Source organism: Dermatophagoides farinae, chromosome 2 (assembly GCF_024713945.1).
Source record: "Dermatophagoides farinae isolate YC_2012a chromosome 2, ASM2471394v1, whole genome shotgun sequence".
Lineage (NCBI taxonomy): Eukaryota > Metazoa > Arthropoda > Arachnida > Sarcoptiformes > Pyroglyphidae > Dermatophagoides > Dermatophagoides farinae.
Window position 1 is genome coordinate 4,762,615 of NC_134678.1, and position 15,738 is coordinate 4,778,352.

General features: G+C 30.4%; 4 protein-coding genes across 5 annotated transcripts; 1 reads left to right on the plus strand and 3 right to left on the minus strand.

Moving 5' to 3' along the window:
- The first annotated feature begins 29 nt into the window (after positions 1-29).
- On the plus strand, positions 30-1,009 carry LOC124490880 (uncharacterized). The gene has a single exon (XM_047053450.2). It carries the CDS (start codon positions 93-95, stop codon positions 888-890), a length of 798 nt encoding a protein of 265 aa, XP_046909406.2. The 5' UTR covers positions 30-92; the 3' UTR covers positions 891-1,009.
- A 1,293-nt stretch (positions 1,010-2,302) lies between these two features.
- LOC124490676 (L-asparaginase 1) lies at positions 2,303-6,243 on the minus strand. 2 transcript variants are annotated; one of them, XM_047053220.2, is made up of 9 exons: positions 4,996-6,243; positions 4,801-4,921; positions 4,622-4,733; positions 4,221-4,557; positions 4,050-4,162; positions 3,674-3,973; positions 3,157-3,611; positions 2,979-3,078; positions 2,303-2,627 (listed from the first exon to the last, which is right to left on the minus strand). In XM_047053220.2, the coding sequence occupies exons 1-9, from the start codon at positions 5,294-5,296 to the stop codon at positions 2,454-2,456; spliced, it is 2,013 nt and encodes a 670-aa protein (XP_046909176.1). In that variant the 5' UTR covers positions 5,297-6,243; the 3' UTR covers positions 2,303-2,453. The 2 variants fall into 2 exon arrangements, with proteins under 2 accessions (XP_046909176.1, XP_075592132.1); XM_075736017.1 differs by having other exon boundaries at positions 2,934-3,078; positions 4,996-6,238.
- A 1,848-nt stretch (positions 6,244-8,091) lies between these two features.
- Pkc98E (Protein kinase C) lies at positions 8,092-13,075 on the minus strand. Its single transcript, XM_075736016.1, has 12 exons — positions 11,330-13,075; positions 11,004-11,250; positions 10,847-10,929; positions 10,653-10,788; positions 10,297-10,593; positions 10,110-10,240; positions 9,871-10,044; positions 9,660-9,814; positions 9,391-9,567; positions 9,179-9,329; positions 8,920-9,063; positions 8,092-8,802 (listed from the first exon to the last, which is right to left on the minus strand). Exons 1-12 carry the CDS (start codon positions 11,663-11,665, stop codon positions 8,635-8,637), a joined length of 2,199 nt encoding a protein of 732 aa, XP_075592131.1. The 5' UTR covers positions 11,666-13,075; the 3' UTR covers positions 8,092-8,634.
- Positions 13,076-14,979: 1,904 nt separating this feature from the next.
- LOC124490942 (uncharacterized) lies at positions 14,980-15,735 on the minus strand. The gene has a single exon (XM_047053534.2). It carries the CDS (start codon positions 15,603-15,605, stop codon positions 15,030-15,032), a length of 576 nt encoding a protein of 191 aa, XP_046909490.1. The 5' UTR covers positions 15,606-15,735; the 3' UTR covers positions 14,980-15,029.
- Between the last annotated feature and the right edge of the window lie 3 nt (positions 15,736-15,738).

A 15,738-nucleotide genomic window follows, 5' to 3' on the forward strand; every position in this document is an offset into this window, starting at 1 on the left:
TCCCAATGAACCAGATGGATTTAAAAACATGCATGCATGCTCGTATGATGATATCGATGTGACAAATATTTTTTTTTTATCATTGTTTCATTATGGCCAATAAAAAAGGAAAAAAATTAAACTCAACTAGAAGTAATGTTTTCAAATGTACATTGATGTCTACCAGCGATGAAACGACAAAGAAAAATATCGAATATAAAAAATCTACTGATAGAATAATCAAAAGCAAACGAACAAACAACTTCTACATGAAATGTGCCAAAAATCGTCAGGACAAAGGTCTCGTCATTCTTCCTCGTAATGTGGAAACAAAAATTTACAAATTGAAAAAGATTTTACAACGTAAGAATATTGACCCAGACGAAATCAAGCAGATTATCAGGAGAAAACGTCGTGACGAGGAAAATAGACTTCGGCACGATATTAAACGTGTTTGTTTCAAATGTCGACAGCCAGGACATTTAGTATCCGATTGTCCGCTTCAATCCGATCCGGATGAACTAACAAACATTTGCTATTTTTGTTGTTCACTTGAACATAAATTATCAGAATGTACAAAGTACCAGAAAAAAATGAAACAGCTTTCTTCTGATGACGTCAATGATGTAAGCCTGCCATTTGCTAAATGTTTTGTTTGTCATCAAAATGGACATCTGACAAGAAATTGTTCAATGAATAAGAATGGTGCATTTCCACGTGGAGGTAAATGTCGTGGTTGTGGTTCGATAAACCACACACTAAAAGAATGTCCCAAGAAGAAAACTAATGTGGAAGAAGAGGAAATTTTATTGTCAACTTTTAATAACATGGATTGCGGTGTTGATGTCGATGAGTTTTCTTTAGAAAAGCTAATAACCCAAACAGGAGAAAAGAAAATTGTAAAATTTTAATATTTTATTCAATTTTTGTTCAATTAAAAGTTATGTTGTTTATTAAATTACGTAATTTTTGAATTTCTGGATCATTTTGTTCTAGAAATTTTATAATAAATGGTTTAAGATGGTCTATTTCATTTCGAAATGTTTCACTTTCTTCTTTAGCATAAAGACATAAAAAACGAAATGAAGAAATTATTATTTGTTTAATTTCAGCTTGTGAATCCATACTTTCTGCAAAAGCTTTTAGCAAAAAATGAATCAATTGGCTCACTGTTCGTTGAATGGTATCGATGGAATCAACAATCTCATCGGCATTTAATTTTAACTGGTCATCATCGGGTACATTATTCAGATCCACATTTTTGATTAACGTGAAAAAAATATGTTCAAAAATCACCAAACATCGAGTATAATGTTCGACTTCACCATTTATTAATTGTGGCCAATTCGTATGTGACCAAGTAATTTCTAATTCAATAACAATCAATTTAAGCAATAATATGAAGAATTTTGAATTATATGCTTCCCATCTTCTAAGCTTGATCCAATCTAAGCCTTCGAATTTCATTATCAACTCAGTAGAAAGATTAATAATCGAATTTCTTAATTTATCTGGGAGTCGATTCTGAAAAAGAATGAATATCTCATCGCGAAGAATTGGAATCCATTGTGCAATAACGATTTGTTGATGATTCCAAGGTCCATCTCGTATAATAATACCGATCAATTTACACAAATGGAATTTTTTCTCAGACTTATCGGAAACGAAAAATTGGCAAATTTTTTCCATAAACTTTTCAACGTTTTCATTGTTGTTAGAATTCCGTATTAAACTGATTATAATATTTGAAATATGACATTCCAATTCATTGCCTGGTGTATAACATTTGATGATCAAATTGTTGAAAAATAATTCGAATAAAAAAACCTCATCATAGAGCGACAAATTAGAGCAAATATAATCAAAACAATCTAAAATAGTTTCCACTACCTCCTGTTGAATTCTTGATGGCTTTTCTTGAGAAACGGATAATATTTCACAAAAGATCTGGATGAATTGATTTCTATTTGTCTGTTTAGCAATTTCATTGAAAAAATATGCTATAATATAGATGGCAAATTCATATTCGTCATTGTTTTCAAGATAATTTTTCAGGGATTCGATAAGAAACTGGCCATCAATTAATTGGAATATTGTTGTTTTTTCTTCTTCATCGAGGCTTAGATTAGACAATCTCTTACCAAGTAACATTAGAGTTGCTATTTTCTCTGTATTGGTTTGAGCATTTTTCAATGCATGAATAATTAGCTTAGGATTATCCATTATTATTATGGATTGGAGATGATCATATCAATCGATCACATGTATGCATGGCTAAAAAAATATGAATTTCTGAATAAAATTTCCTAACGTCATCTGGTGCTTGGATTATCAAATGTAATTTATTTAAATTTTTTCAGACTCAAAAAAAAAAAAACAGAAAACACAGAGAGTTATGAACAAAAATTATCTTCAAAAAATTAATTAAAACAATTATTAACATATTGAAGAGGAAAAAATATATACAAGTAAAATCAACAGAAATTCTTTTGAAAATTTCTTGTTTCCAATATGTGCAGAATATGTTTATAACCAAAGAATTGAGCAATATCTTTGGCAGTACGACCATATAAATCCGTTTTATGTCGATTAACATTGATAACGTTCACTAGATAATCGATAATTTCCAATTGATTTCTTTCAGTTGCCTGGAATTAGAGAAAATGAAAAAGATTATTAATTCTGTTCATATTGTTATTAACTTTATTTTCAATTTTTCATGGACACGATTAACGTTATAATTATTAAAATAATGATACAAAACAGAGGAAAATATAACGGTATAAAAAAGTGCCAGGATTTTTCTTTCAAAGAAAGTTTGTTTTAAAGGTAAAATAAATAATATATATCAAATCGAATAATCACATCGTTAAAAATATAAATAAATTAAATATTGTAATAATAAGATTAAATGGATTGGTGAAACTAAACATTTCAGGTTGTTAATAATTTACATTGATAAAAAGTGGAATAAACTATCCGCGAGTGTGTAAACATACAGCATGTATACATTGACGACCGAACGTGTCCTTCTCTTCTAATGTTGCTCCCGCCAATCGTAATGATCTTAAAAGTTGTAATTTTCCATTTGCTGCAGCACTATAGAAACAAAGAATTAAAAATTTGCATGAATAAATTGTATAAAAATAACTTTGGAAAATGATTTTGAATTCTTACTTTGTAATAAGATCACCGATTCGATTCTTGGGAAGGTCCAAAGAGGCACCAGCTTCAATCAACATTTTGATAATTTCATGTTGTTGATTTTTTATGGCCAAATGCAATGGAGTTTCATTGTTTTTATCTTTAGCATGTACATTGACACCTTCAAATAGAAGATATTTAACCACATCTTTATGACCATGGCTGACGGCTATATGCAATGGTGTACGCATATCATAATCGCAAGCACATAAATCGATGCCATTCTTTTTAAGCTGAATCAAACTCTCGACATCGCCACGGGCAGTGATAGCACAGACAATCGCTGGATATAGTGCTGAACGCAGTTTTTCGATTTCATCGGATGTTGAAACTTTTAGCGTGCTTGCGATTGCCTGAACAAGGCTGACATCTTCGACTCTTCTTTCACGAATTACAGTCATTTCGCCACGTAGATTCGTGCGTACCATCTTAGAAATTTGTCAATATGTCAATCGAATTATATATTGATAATATAATCTTGTCAGCTTACCTCTCTTTTTTTCTCTAATGACCATTCGTCTTTACTTAGAATGTATGATAGTTTAGCAAGACAGGCTTCAGGAGTCATATCTGAACCAGGTATAACACCGGCTTCTATTAGAGCGTTTCCAGTTTCATATGATGGATCGACCTTTCCATTTGGACATTGTGTTATATTTACAATAATTAAACCTCTTTTAGTGGCTTCTCGAAATTCATTCAAGATATCCTTGCGATTGGAAGGAGCATTTCCGGCTCCATATGTTTGTAGCACCACACCCTCTATAGGTTCTCGTAGAAAGACTCGAATCTGTAAAAAAAATTGAAAATGGTCAATCATTCATTTAGATTGCTGTATCTGCAAGCAAAACCTTTCGTGTACTTACCGTTTCGACTGTGATGCTAGGAAATAATCGTAATAAAGTTACATTACGATTAAGTTTTGAATGAACATGTACTTTTGCAATTGTTGAAGGTCTATAAACATTGTTCCAATCAACTATTTGTAATTCATAGTTAGTTGGTGGCAAACAGATTTAATGAAAGAAATTACTTACCATCAATTTTGATGCCAATATTGACTAGAGGTGACATGTTGGGAGAATTAAAAGCGTCCAATTTTGAGGCGCTTATTTTCGAGGTTCGATTGCCTCTGAATAATTTATTGTTGAAAAGTATGGCCACTTCAGGTATAGAATAATTGCCAGCAATTATCAATGAATTTAGCAAATTTTCTTTGGCATCACTACGAGCTTCGAAAAGCGGAATCTGTGATCCAGTAATGACAACTGTTTTGCCCAAATTTTCCAACATGAATGATAAAGCCGAAGCTGTGTATGCCATTGTATCAGTACCATGTAGTATGACAAAGCCATTGAATCGATGGTATTCTTTCTGTTATGAGCGAAAAAAAATCAGTTGCTAAAAGATAATTCAGCATTGGAAATGTTTGTCACACCTTAATATTTTGTGCAATCAAAACCCAATCATCGATGGTCATGTTCGATGAATCCAGTAATGGATCATATTCAAAAATGGTGTAAATTACTCGTTTTTTCTCTCCGGTATCACTGGTTGTTGGATCAAATGTCAATAGCATTAGTTTTTTGATGAATGAATATTTACCCAAATACTTACGGTAAAACTAGCAAATGTTCTGAATCTGGTAATAGCCAACTTTTTTCAAAATATTCAGAATCATGTAATTGGGGATATTTTTTCAACACTTGTGTAAAAGCTCCGGGACGTGGTTCATAAACTAAATTGAAAATAATTTCATGTTGAAAAAATGTATGTTCCTGTATAATCTAATAAATAATAAGTAATTAGTACCTCCAGAACCATTTTTGACCATGCCGATAGTTCCACCTGTGTAGATGACCAAAACTTTGCTTTCTTCGGCCAATGTACCATAAGATTCTATTCGGGCAATTGATTTATTTTTGCGCAATACTTTCGGTTCGAATGAAGGGTCAATGAGTTTCTGTTGTGGTATCGTTTGAGCTAGATTCAGGCTTAATCGCCGTTGACGATTTTTTGTTTTACCATTCGTTAAACCACCATTCAATGGCAGATTATTCAGTAATTCGGCATCCGAATCACAAGAATCTTCTGAAAAAAGTTTGTCAGTCATTATGTCAGTTATTATGAAGAATTTGGACCCAATAACTTAAAAATTGGTCAAAATTGAATTTAACCAAACAAAATGAATGAATGAATGAATGCCGATAATCCGTGAACAGGATAAATATCAAGTTTTATTATTGTCACAATTATAATGATTATTATTATTATTATTATTGCTATTGGCACAATTCGATAGATTCGTGGCACGATGATAACCGTTGTAAATAGAGTGATAAGAAATTTGATGCAACATTAAAAACATTAATTATTGGGGATTTCTTCAAAATGACAACAATAATAATAATAATAATAACTGTGAAAGATGATGCTTGATGATAATGATGGCCAACATATACTTTCACAGCGATATACAGGACGGTGACACTAAATTTTTTTTTTTTTTTTTTTTTGATCAAATGATTTCCAAATGTTGGAATTTCACCAAAATAATTCGGAATGATTTTTATTTGTTGGCAAAAATATCTTTTGATATCGCAAATAAGGATAATAACAACAATCAGTTTGTATTGATAAAGAAAAAATCAGATTGAATTCGAAAAATAGTGATAATTCAACAAACAAGGACTTAACAAGATGCAAATAATAATATATTATTTCTTTGACAAAAATAAACGTTTTTATAATTAACGATGATCGTATAGATTCACTGCTGTATCCAGAGATTTACTAGAGTTGAGGGTGTTCAAAATGTTGAATGATGAAGATGGCTCATAAAACAACGACTTAAATACAGTTTCGTGAATCTATCATTGAAAAAAACCGCCAATGCTTATCCCGTACATATCCAATGCAATGAAAAAACAAATAGGGAATGAAATGAGGGAGAAAAAATCGGCATAGACCGGGGAACAAAAAATTTGTTTTTGTCAAGATGAACTTCATCTCATTTTTTTCTCTTGTGTTCATATATATACGCAAATGCATATAGCTTGCAATGTGTGAATGATTGCAAAGAAAATGATAATCATCATTGAAGAGTCATATGTAAACGTCTCATGAGATTGCATCAGCTTTTTTTCCAAATGTTTTTTTCTGTTCAATACATTTATCTATATATATACTTTGGCCTATACAACAGTTTAGTTCATTCTACAGGACATGTATATGTTAAAAAAAACAAAAACAAATGTTAATCATCTACGACTACATAGTTAAAATGAGCTTACTTGATTGTGATATGAACTTACATCAGAATTTTAATAACATCTTGTTGTTTTTTAATGGTTTCTGATTATGATCATCATGATCTTTGGATCATATTTGTTGATTCAATTATTCTTATCACCTGATAAATATTTTTCTAAATTATCTCCTTAATTGATTCGAATGATCGTAGAGAATTCAATTCATAAATAGTAAATCAATTTATATGAATTAATCAAAGATCAAAGATCTGATGATCGTATGATGTTTGATAGGATTTCCATTTTAATTATTCAGGCACATATTTATCAATATCAATCAATACTTACATTTATAATGCAATTCAGTTGTTTTTTTTTTGGTTATCTTGTTTGAATGAATAGATTATACATTTGACATGTGATAACGATGATGATGACGATTATTTTTTCCAAATCATTCGAATCAATGTTGAACATCATAGCCGGATGATGTACTATCATGCTTATCACACCGTTTTTTTTCTTTACATTATAAATATACCTCATCATTTCGGGCAATACCATTTTAAATATGAGTCCATCATCTTGTCCGTTTGTTTTTGCACATTTCATTTTATTTCAATAATAATGACGTATGAAGGAATTTAAATTCGCAACTCGTGAAATTGTAATATTTGTTACAAATGGAATCTTCAAGGTTAAATATCATATTTTTTTTATAATAAAATCAATGCATGGTAACAATTAATCTCTGGTAATCTCAAATAATAATTTATTGCATTAAGAAAAACAGGTGAACAACAAAGTTATTTATTCTGAAGTTAAATAAACAACAACAGTGCAACAGTCACATCATCACATCAGCGATCATAGCTCAAAATATCATCCGATTAATTGATTAATCGATCGACCGATTTCAATTGAACATTATCATCATTCCATTTATGATGTGCCAACAATATTCCACTTTCTTTTTTAATTCTCGGACGATATTCAAATTGATCGATGAAATAGATAAAAAACAAAATTTAACTATCACGTAAACCATTCACACACACACACAGGAGCTTCATTCCAAAAAATGGTACCGTTATAATAACACGATATATGCTCTCATTTTTTTTCTCTATTGGTTTTGATCATTTCCATTACATGTGATGATACAAACATAAACGAAAACATTGATTTCTGATCGAATCATTAATCAACAATATTATTTAAAGATAATCTATAAAGTCATTTCAATCATTGATTGATTGTATGATAATAATTCAATTCGAATTGAATCAATTTGATTTGATTTGATAATTTTTTTCTATTCATTCATCAACAACATGACCGTTATATCATTAATATCGGTCAAAAGCAACAACAAAAACAACAACGATGCCGACGACGACAATAACAATTTTTTTTTTCGAATCATCAAACAGTCTGATGATGATATGACATCACCCAACATTTCATATTCTCTTTGTTTGAATGAAAAAAAATCAATCCAATTGCCAAAAAAAAAAAAATATTGGAATTCCCGCATTATAGGAAGCTATCAAACGTTTGAAAATGATTTTTCAATCATCAAACTCGATATAATCAATTGATGGAAGGATGGAAATCCCAATACCGCATTCAAAATATCGAAATAAGATTCAATTGATTTTTTTAAATTCTTAGAAAATTTTTTTTTTCATTCATTCATTCATTTGTCCAAAAAAAATTCACAAATTCAATTTAAAACATCAATGAAAAAAAAACAAAATAATAATTAAAACAATATATAATATATGGAAAAAAATATGACTAGTGTAATGAAGTGGTTTTTAATGTGTCGTTGTGATATAAGAACAGAGAAAAAAAATGAAATCTTCAATGTTAAATATGTATGTGTGCGTGTGAATGGGCAGGGAATAATGACTGAAAATGGGATGGATGAATGAATAAACAAAAAGGGGAAAAGAAACAATAAAAAGTGAATAACAAATCTAATTTGATGATGATGATGATGATGATGATAAAAAAAAAATGCGGGAGGAGCCATTTTTGTTTTTGTCTTTAATTCATATTTTTTTATATATAGTAGGTAGATGTATATCATCATTATGGCTTGGTTTTTTTTCATGATGTTTGCATTTTAATTTTTTTTTTGTATTTGTATGTATATTTCAACAATTTTTTATATGCAAACGGTTATTTGATGGTGTTAAATAAACACATCTAATCTTGATGGCTTAAAATCTTCATTTACAAATGAAAAACCTTTGAACTCGTCTTGATTGATCGACCTGATTGTTTCGACATTGGTCGGTGTTAAAACAGCTTCTTCTTTGGTAAAATCTTGATCAAAATTAGTGACATCACATTTGGCTTTCTGAATTGATTGAAAATGATGGAAAAAAGAAGGAATATTAATGATTAAAAAATATTCAATAAAATGAATCAAAAAAAAAAAATGTATAAATAAATCCACTGATGAAAAATCACTTACAATTTTTGGCTTAAATGGGGTCTTGAGTTTTTTTGCTTCCAACAATTCCCAATTGATTTCATGGAAAAATGGATGGTTTAGTATTGCACTTTCGCCGGCACTAGGCACACAACCCAAACGTTTCAAGGGATTTTTAGTTAAAAACTATTGGTTCATGGTTCATAATTTAAAATATAAAACATTTGAAAAATAATTTCAGATAATGATTTAATAAATGGAAAACATGAATGAATGAATTTATATCAAATTGAAAACATACTCCTTTGAGAATTGCGACAGCATCTTTGGAAAGCCAAACAGGATAGACAACATCATCATGTAAAATTGATTCAAATAGATCATCCTCGTTTTCGGCTTCAAAAGGTGGCTGGCCGGCCATCATTTCATACATTAAAACGCCCAATGCCCACCTTTGTTCATGAAGAAAAAAAAGTGAATTTTGTAAAAAAAATTTTCAATAAAAAAAATTACCAATCAACACAAGCTCCATAATCAAGTTCTTGTAATATTTCTGGTGCTATATAATCAGGAGTACCACAGAATGTAGATGTCGTATTATCACCAATGATATTTTCTTTGCACATGCCGAAATCGGCTAATTTACAATGTCCTTCGCTGTCCAGGAGAATATTATCTAATTTTAGATCTCTAAAATTGAAATTTATGACAAAAAAACGATTAAAAAGGATAAATTAATTCTGAATGCAAGAGATTTTAAGGAGGCAACCAATTTGCAGTACCTATATATCACACCATGTCGATGAAGAAACATCAATGCTAACGTAACTTCGGCCGCATAGAATCGAGCACGTGGTTCTTCGAATTTTCGAGCTTTTTGTATCTGGAACATTAAATCTCCACCATTGACATATTCCATAACGAAAAATAACCGATCCTGTCAAAAAATTGATTGATAAGAGTTTTAGTGTTTTTTTATTGATTGAAAATTACTTGAGTCTGAAAACATGAATGTAATGCCGTCAGGAAAGGATGCTTGGCAGCCAACGCTAGAACACGCTTTTCGGTCATGGTACAATCGACATCATCATCTTGAAGAATGACATCTTTTTTCAAAACTTTGACGGCATACACTTCGTCGGTTCCTTTCAGTTCGGCCAACATGACCTATTATTCAATAATGAGAATAAATTGGTAAAAATTCGTTCAAAAAAGAAATAATTAGCAATCACCTTTCCGAAGCTCCCTTTGCCTAAGACTTTTAAAAAGCTGAATGAGTCCAAGTCATAGCGGCGTTTAGAGCATGATTCAATCAATTGATTCAAGTTACTCTGCTGTAACGATTTTTGCTGTTGTTTTTCATCTGCAATACATAAAAAAGTAATCACGATATAATTTCAACGGATAATGATTTCTTACTATTGGTAATCAGTGAAAGACGCATGTTTGACATTGCATTGCAGAATGGTTCTTCAGAATACAATTGGTCCATGGTCATATTGGGCAATGGTGATGTATGCGATCTTTCATTGAACGATGACTTGCTAGGCGACTGTTCATTCATTGGGACTTTATTTTTCTTAGATTTATTATTACTGCACAAACTTTCACTGGAAATTCCCAATTCGCCTAATACTTCGCCAAATTTTTTTGAATTGATCCCACAGTTATTTGTCACATTTTTATGGCACCGTTTATGAACATTCATTTCACAATCTATCCATCAATTTTGATTAGTCTATAGAATTGTTCAACATGAATCATATAGAAATTACCTTCACATTTGAGGCCTTGTTTGATAATACCATATAACATAGAACCACAGTGATCACAAAATGTCGGTATCTTGTAATTATGAACGGAAAACCTATGTGGAACATTGATACTGAATCGATTGCCACTGGCCAATGCCTAAAATATAATGAATTTGTTATAATAAATTGACCTCTATTTCATATTTATAACTTACATCTTCTTCATTTGTTTTTTTACAACCAGGACATTTGACAACAACGAATTGATGACATTTCTTATGCACTACCATAGTGCATACTGTAAAAATATATTATTTATAACATAAAATTAATTGTAATTAAAACAAAGAACTATAATTTTAAAGAACTAACCTTGACATTGATATCCTTGTTTAGCTAGTCCCCAAATAAATTTATTACAATGTGAACAAAATGTCGGTTGCCTTAGGTTGGTCGTCATGAATTTATGACCATTTATTTGATGAACACGACGTCTCATGGCACCACGACGCCTATTATTGAAACCAATACGTTCATGGAATTCTTTCGGTGGTCTTAGTTCCGGTTTATTAACTAATTCAATCATAACATGTAATCTTCCTACTGGTTCCAAGTCAAGCTATTCATAAAGTATGTATTATATATGATATAAGTGATGAATAAATCTTAGTCAATCATATCAAAAATAAATAAATTACCCAAAAATCATTATCCTCATGTTTCTCTTGAATCTCATCGAATGTGAGTGAATAATTTGCTACAAATTCTTCGGATAATGCTGATTTATGAAACACTGTTAATTGCAGTGTTTTGGCTTCAATCAATTCCAGATTGAATGATTCGTTCCATACCGGTTTGAATGTACGAGATTTAGCCGTAGTTCTTTCCATTACCGAATCATCAACGGCAACATTAATGAACGGATCAATAACCATTGATTGATTCTTGCCGAGCACATGGCGAACGGACAATTGTGTAGGCTTCAGATCAGCAGCCTCGACAATTTTAAGCTTTAAAGTTCCGGTAAAAGGCATGGTGATAAACTGCGTGTGATATATGTGAGTAGGTGTATGTTTATGTTTGAATTGACTTGATTGTTGTTACTTTTTTTAAATTCGTAAACACAAAAAAAAACAGGAGATCAAATTTCAAACGGCAATAATTTTTTTTTTTTTTTGGAAATAAAATAATCTTTGACTAGGCAACTTTGAAGACTGGATCAAATGGTGAGAGTCTCATTACAGAAATACGGGAAAAAATATGAATTGTAAAGATGGTATGATATAACACATTTGACAAATCGCGTGGTGTGTCGTATGTTGGTTGTATACGTGTGTGTGTGTGTGTATGTGTGTGTGTAAATGTGTATTTGTGTGTATGTTTGCGGATACTGTAGTCACAAATGAAACATGATAATGTTGGTATGGCATTCAACAATTCCATTCATAAATGATTATCATAAACATCACGATAATATATAGCTGACCAATATTTTCAAATGATGATGATGATATTGTTTGATGTTTGAAAAAAAACATTTGGAAAATTTGCTGCCTGTGTGAATGTCAAAATTTTTTTTTTATTGAATAAATCATTCGTTTTTGAATGATTCATTCGATTCTAAAATATTTTCGATACAATTCGAATCGAACTTGATGGAAAAATGTGAATATGTTTCGATTTATTCAAACAAACAAACAAACAAAAAAGAAAAAAAAATAGGAAATAATTTGGATTGGAATTATTTTGGCAGACAAAAAAAAATAAAAGAAAATAATTATAAACAGGTCAAGAAAAATAACAACAACAACAACAAAAAAAAAATTCAGATATCAATATTGTGACAAGAATGAATGACAAGATTGGCTCGATTAATTAATAATCAATAATAATGGACGAAATGGATGGACATTGATAATTATGTTGATCAAAGAATTTAATGATGATTATGATAAAAAAAAAATAAAAATAAAATCAATAATCAAAGAGGAATCTTACAATACACCAAACAATTTATTATTAGAGTCGTTGATGATAATCATAATGACAATGGAGAAAAATTTTGATTAGATATACACACACACACACTCACAAACGAATACACACAAAATTTATACACAATGACAAGAATATGTTACAGGAAAAATTGTTGGCAGCTCAATTTGGATCATCAAGAACTTCATCATATTTTTATTTTTTGCATTTATTCCTCCCATTTCTTAACCCAAAGTTGTATATATTCAGTGACCAATTGTAAGTCACATAGTCACACAATAAATATATTAAAAATTAAAATAGATTAAAGTCTGTTGTCTGGATCATTGATGATGATGATAGTAGTGGTGGTGGTGTTGTTGTTGCTGGTGCTGGTGGTGGTGGTGGTGTTGGTGGTGGCTACCAAAAGGATAATGAGCCAGAACTGTGTTTGTATATTTTTGTATGTATGAATGTATTGAGAGAAAGACAGAAAAAGCAATAACTAAGGTATCTGAAAAGACGAAAAGAAAAAAATGAAAACGGCGACAGAAGAATCGAGTCAAGAGTGAATCCCAAATATAAAAAAAAATATTGTTCTACCTAAATAGTAATAAAAAAAAAATTATATACAAGAACTTAGTAAAAAGTTAGTATTAGTTTATGTTATTGTGTTCTACATTTAAGCTACGAAATGAATTTGTTGGTTGAATCGCGCACACAACAGCAGTCGACACGATAGAATAACGTCGATTGACACGACATATACAAAAGAATGGCACCGAATCGAATCAAACTGTGTGAATATACCCGATCAACCAATCTAAACAACCGACCTACTGATTGGGCCGAAAGACAATTTTTTTTTTCAACATAACGGTATATATAAATGTGTGTGTGTGTATGTGTGAATAGAATGGGTATGCTCAAGAATATATATTCTTGACTCATTTTCCTACCACCACCATCATCATCATCATCATCATACAAAAATATAATTCTTTCAATCACCCAAACAAAAAAAAATCTTGCTTCTAAAAACATTATCCTCCTCCTCATTATTATTACGAAGCCCTATTATGAAAAGATACATAGAAAGATACCACGATAATGGTGGTGGTTGTTATAGTGATGGTAACGGTTATAACTAACGGTGGTAGCAAAATTATCTTATACAACCTATCGTCATCATCATCATCAATTACCTTTCACGGAACAGCCACGCACACAAATAAAAAACCGATAACAGATAGAGATATCGGTGACCGTAAAAAATTGCAGTACATTATTTATTCCAACACATGATGATGATGATGATTGGATTGAATTCAATTTGTAATGAATTTAGATGCAAAGTATATATAAAAAAGGCCAATGGAATTCGATTGAAGTGTATTATTCTTACTATTTATTATTGTATGATCTACTATTATCTACCATATACTACTATATATGTCTGTTTTTTAAATCTAAATTTGCACTATTTTTACTATATGAATGATGATGACGCCATCATACACACCACCATTCACATTACAATAACCGATTTAATCGTCATCATCAGCACCAACCGTCATTATCCTCTATAGCACTCTAATTACAAACAAATTTAACAGAAAATGTTATATAACCGGTAGCGGTATTTTTTTTCTCCATTATATTTGTTAAATTCTCTTGTGATGAATATATTTAATGATGAAAATACGATGGCTGTTAACCATAAACCAAAACGTCTGTTGCTATTTTTTTTTCTGGTTGCACCACACATTGATATAATAATTTACCCATAGATAACACATATACACTGTCGCAGGTAAATTCAACTCGTCGTCAAAATGATATCGGTGGAGCAGGCAGGCACCTACAAATGAGCAAAAAAAAAAATATGATAAACTATTGTTAATAGATGTTTTCATTTCAAAAACAACACACCTCCTAATAATACTTATCATTTTCAGAAGAAACATCTTTATTTCGTTGTATATTGGATCGGTATGTGTGTTTGTGTTTGCCAAATATTACATATACAACAATAAATGATGGTAAAATTTGTTATAGTCATAAATCAAAAAAAAAAAAAAAATGAAACGTTTTTTTTATCCAACCAAAAGTAAAGGAAATCAAATAATAATAAAAAAAAGCAAAAGAAAAATCCTTTCCCTTTTTTTTCACGCAAAAGAGAATAAATATATCTCTAACAGCGACATGATAGAGCCAACATTTCCAAGTTGTTTTGGTCACAATATATAAATCCAATTTTTTTTTTAAATTCAATGTAATATTTGATATCGATTGATTGATTAATTGATCAGAAAAAATGGATTATTTTTATCAGAAAAAAAATTACTTGATTACTAAATTTATAATTAGTAAATAGACAAAAAAAAGCAAATTATTTTTATTTGAATTCTGATTCTTAATTAATTAAATATAATGTTCAACATTTTTCATACAATCACGTATTGTCACATAAAAATCCTGTATTCCTTGTTCGGAAAATATCATTGAAATAGAATCGGTTGTCGAATGATTATTGCCATCTTTGGAAGGTTTTGAACCAATTATATCGATGATGTAATTCTTTTTACGAATATTTTCACCATTTGAACTTTTTAAATCCAACATCTGTGACCATTCCAGATCTTTGAAACGAATATTTGGTTCCAATTCTAGATTTGAAATGTTGTGATATAATTTTCTCATGGATTTTTCAATAAAATTTTCAAATAATTTAAATTTATTTGTGCTACAATCAAGCCCATTATCTTGTAGTGAACGAATCAAAGTAGCATGATTGATTTGACATTTGACAGCTTCAAGCATCAAAGCATTAATAGCAAATATGAGCACTCTAATGATTTCTGAACACGATGAAATGTTAGATTGATTATTTTGAATTGTTTGATTACATTGATCGAATATAAAATATAAATCATTTTCGGTAACGTCACCCGAATTGATCAAAGATAATGCTGATAATATATCCGTTGATACATCCATGACGAAAGCAATTCCAGCTGTTGGATGTTTATAAGACTACAACTATTTCGACGATACTTTTCACTTTAGTCAAATTGGAATTGACTATTGCAATATTCCAAAATTGGTGGCGGTTCTAAAAATCGAACAAATC